This window comes from Sinohyriopsis cumingii, chromosome 5 (genome assembly GCF_028554795.1).
Source record: "Sinohyriopsis cumingii isolate HCF-2022 chromosome 5, ASM2855479v2, whole genome shotgun sequence".
NCBI lineage: Eukaryota > Metazoa > Mollusca > Bivalvia > Unionida > Unionidae > Sinohyriopsis > Sinohyriopsis cumingii.
Window position 1 is genome coordinate 65,519,512 of NC_142965.1, and position 4,833 is coordinate 65,524,344.

Genomic DNA, 4,833 nt, shown 5'->3' on the forward strand with positions numbered 1-4,833 from the left:
TAATTCTGACAGATATACTGCCAGCACCACTACCAAATAACCGACGACATAGTCAGTCCAACCAGTATTTGCTTACTAATGTACTTTGTTTTCATCGCATGAATTTCAATCATCGACCATGCTTATAAACAGAGAGAAAATGAACGCCTGCACCATTATCCTGACACCAAAGATATCTTCAGTCCAACCTGGCATTGTTTTAGTCTCTGATCGTTTTTCATGACAGAAGTGTATGTGCTCACCAGTGACAGAGCAGTTCGGTAGAGTTTAGTACAGTGTCATACCATCGCTGAAATGAAGACAAACAGTACAGCAAAAAGAGGAAAGTATGTATTTCAAATCAAGTCAGATGTGGTGGTTAAATCAAGTCAGATGTGGTGTCCAAGGTCGAGGCCACAGCAATGTAAAGACATAAATAGTTTCTACACAATAATTTTATTGCTTAATAGAATTATCAAACATTGTGGATTCTTTAAATTGAAGTGAGGAAATCAATTATTGAGTTTTGGGGTCAAAGTCAAATTTCAATGTCAAAATGTGTCAAAGAGAAAAAAGGTTTCAGTAAGATTAGGTTTAGACTATGTACTATGAGCATACTTTGAGAACAGCTTGGACTTTTGGTAGGAGCGAAACATTTTCAATAGAAGGGGTCAAATATGCCAAACGTCAAAATCATTACGATCCCTCCAAGGAGGACGTTCAAACAAAACAACTATAGTTATGGACCACAGAAACCGTTAATGATGTTGATGTGGGAGGAACAAAATCTACCTATGTTGGAATATACAGATCTAAGTCGGAGTTGCATTGGCTCCAAAATTAAAAGATAATTTTTTATTTGATCTGTGCTATGATAGTGCATTCAAACAAATCAGTTAAAAACAGGACAGGTGTCTACTCATAGGACTCCTCTTTGCTCTTGTGCTTTTGATCGCATGCCATATTTTGTATTTATTTATTATTTATGTGGAAATTAAAATGGCAGTTGAATGATATTAGTCATTTTAGATTGTTTGGATCATAAAATATGTGACAGTTTCAAACGTTAAAAATTACTTCAGCATTATCCCAAAATTCAAAACTATATGTGGCGATGTATGACCACACACTCACAGATACTAAAATTTGACAAGGTGTTTGGGACAGTTTATGACTTCTCTCACATCCTAAAATTTAGAAGTATATAACCACACACACACACACACACACACACACCAAAATTGAAACGTGTATGGGGTAGTATATGACCAAACTTATACTAACACACATACACAAATGGATGTACATGTTCAAAGCTTATACTGTATAATGAAAATACGTGCATGTTCGTAACACTAGAACCACAACGTCGTAAGTACGCAATAGCCAGCATGATAACAGCTAAATGGCATGAAAAAAACTGAAATCTGTTTTGATCTGGTGTATAGTATTGATATAATGACAATGCAAGAGCAAAAGTGAAATCCTGATTGATGTAACTATGTGAACGTTACGTACTAGTGCCTTATATAGAAACTATACATATTTACGTACCTTTTACTCTCCACATGATGATCATATGAAGGTTCTAAAAGTATGTTTGGTTGTGTTTCCCGTCATCGGTAAATGTTATGACATAGACATTGGTATTTTAGCAGGCATATTAAAGTAGAATAAAATGAGGGGTGGGTAATTATTCATTGGATTTATTGGCCAGATGGCACCTTTCCTGCCAGGATGTTTGATCATCGCTATTAATAAGTAAATACTTAATTATCTATTTCATTCATCTTTCATGAGAAAAGGCTGGATAAAATGATATGAGATAAAATTATAAGTTATGCATAAAAAGGGGGTAGAATCTTTTACATCTTAATTTGTTGCTTTGTTGTAAAAGAAACGAGGAAATAACCAGCATACATGTTGCCAGTGGCGAGCAAGATTCATTTCAAAGAGAACGTCATTATGGCAGTCTTGATAAAAATAATTGTTGTTTAAATGCGCATCCAGTTCACATTCTTCCAAGCATTTAAATCATATATTTAACGCACTGTCTTCTCAGCATTATTGAATGAAATTTATTATGCTGCACAAAACAACTTATGAATTGAAATTTGATGTAATGTTTTTTAATTTTGTTCTGTCAATTACATTTGCCATACTTCATTAATGTCCAGGCCTTCTCCGAGTGGTAAGAACACTCTTGAATAATAGCGCCAAGTAGAACTTGGCAGCGTTGTGGTAAGGACGGATTTTCACGGACTGGGTGAAGCAAATGAATGCGTTGGTCAGCTGATTTTCCTGTGTAAAGGAATAACCGAGAAGATTTAATGCCGTGTCTCTGTGCAAGAGGCGTGGCTCCGTCCTAATCACATTAATCATGTTGTCCATGGCAACCTGTTTGTGTCTCTCCTTCCCTTGTTTGCTGAAATTCAGGTACTGAAAGAAATAGAGACATATGAGTGAATCGACCACGCCCCAGTCATACCAAATATGAAAATATCCATGTCTCAGCTGCGGGGGTGCTCCAAATGACCTGAACATCTCCATCCTCAGTGGTGTGGGTGTTATTGAAACTTCTGACTGAGTAAAGATCACGGTAAAGGATACTTGAGTCTGCAGAAGTTCCTCAGTACTGAATCTCTTCGTTCTGAGTCTTTCGTTGAACAAGTGACTGTTACACTCCATTATAATGATGTTGGGTGTAGAATCCACCGTAACTGAGTACAAACACCTCATCCAATTGTCACCAATATGTTGAAGACAAGCCTCTGTTAAATGATAATTCCCAAGTTCCATCCCCAATCCACATAGTTTGAGTCTTACTGATGTAGCATCGCTGTTGATACCAAATGAAAGGAAACCTGACGCCAAAGTCGCAAGATAGTCTACTTGCTCTTGAGCTAGAAAGCATGCATTTTCTTTGCAGACTGTGGCAATATGGAATCCTAGCTGCGAGCACAGAACCATCATTGCATACTTTAGAGGATATTGCATGATGTCCGACAAATGATTAGAAGCAAAGATGATTCTTTCTAGATAATCAACTAGTGTTGAATAACTGAATGGAATGTGTTTGATTATTTGACCTCTACAATTAAATGCAGACATTATAATATGCGTGTACTCAAAGAATACCTCTTTCATGTATTCTCCGTATACCTCTGCACTTATCAGAGCTATATCTGAGACATGGTGTATGGCCATTCCATTGATCCTGTTTGACAGAAGGTTCCCCAAATTACAACATTGAATCCCATGTAGAAACAAACAATCAGTGGAGAGAAGTTCTCTGAGTCTCTGGACTAAAGCAAATTGTTTTGCACCAACTATCTTCCTGTCATAGATATTATTTTTGACAATGAAATAGTCAGGACAAAACCCTGCTGTCGCCCATTCATATAGTTGTCTGGTGCAAAGTATGAGACAGTACAGAAGATTTGCATTACTCCACAGCTCACGTGGCGTTCTTTCTCTCATCCACAATATGCACACTTTGCAATGATAGCTAGAAAATGCATCTTCAAGAACAGGTTCAATAAAAGTTTTCTTAACCATTTTCAGCAGTATGTATACTTTCAACACTGCATCTTCAAACGACCTCACAAGCTCCCTTTCAGCTATTGAAAATGATAACCTCCACTCTATGTGTCGTTCAGGGCTGTGTGGATGTCCAACAGGTGTGGCAAAACATCCATATACCCAGGCATTCACTATCTGTCCAAGTGTAGGCCATTCATACAATCTGCGACGCAGGAACCATTGGTATCCCTCTTGTGGCCATTGTGAACATTTTAAAGCATAAACAAAGTCACATGAATACAGTTCGGTACCTGTATTAATCTGCACTGCTGGACTTGATGCATCCGACAAATGGTCAGGTGGAACAAAATGATGTGCTGCATTTGATAATACAGACCTGTTAGAAAAATCAATAGTTAAAAAAATGTCCATACTTTCATTCCTGTATATTGGAACTGGAGTGTTGTCTGGTGTTATGTATATTTGCTGCAATTTTACATAACCAGGATGAGTGAAGTTATCCTTCACCATAAGATAATTGTTCTTGTCTGGCTGACAGTCGTCTAGATGAGTGATTGCCGTCTTAGAATTCGTATCTTCCAACAGGTCTATATCTGATTGTAATCCAGGTCCAGTGGAACCTTCCCCTCTACTGCCGAGCACATACATTCTGTTTCGATTTTTCATAAAAGCCAGGCTCATGTTATTGAACAGGTCCATCTCAGTAGCAATACTAACCTTCCTGTCTCGATCTTCGTGTGAGTAGCCAATATTATCCAGAATGTTGGATAAAATTCCCGATACATTGTGGTAATACTCCGGAATGTGGTGAGTCATGTCAACCTAAAACATGAGACGAAAATTAAAAACATCACACTTATCATCAATATAGCTATATTTCCTCACGAAAGATCTGGACTTAGTCATCGTAAGCTTGATAATTATCATCATTATCAACCCAACAGCATAATCATCACGTCATCAACCAGTTTATTCACCAATAATGAAATGTAATAATATGAATCAGTACGTATTATACTGATACATTAAACGTTGGGGAATACACCTTATGCGTTTGTTGACAACTTTAAAATGCTTAACAGCCAAAAATGTGTTTCTGATATAGGTTTTTAAACACCGTGATAATGGATTTTTTATATGAATTTCTTGAGGAGCATTGGATAGAAAACGGCCTTTTGATTTTCAGTTTTCTAAGCTTGGCCGTTGACTAAAGCCGATATGGCTGAGAACGTGGCTAGTCATTTAGTCTATGAAAAACAAAATTAGAATCAGATTATCAAAGAAAGCATATGCATGACCCGTTTTAAATTA

The 4,833-nt window shown here is 37.1% G+C and overlaps 1 protein-coding gene across 1 annotated transcript; it reads right to left on the reverse strand.

The window, feature by feature from the left end:
- Positions 1 to 2,129: 2,129 nt before the first annotated feature.
- LOC149799338 (uncharacterized) lies at positions 2,130 to 4,338 on the reverse strand. The gene has a single exon (XM_089958184.1). The coding sequence runs from the start codon at positions 4,336 to 4,338 to the stop codon at positions 2,146 to 2,148; it is 2,193 nt and encodes a 730-aa protein (XP_089814310.1). The 3' UTR covers positions 2,130 to 2,145.
- Positions 4,339 to 4,833: the final 495 nt, after the last annotated feature.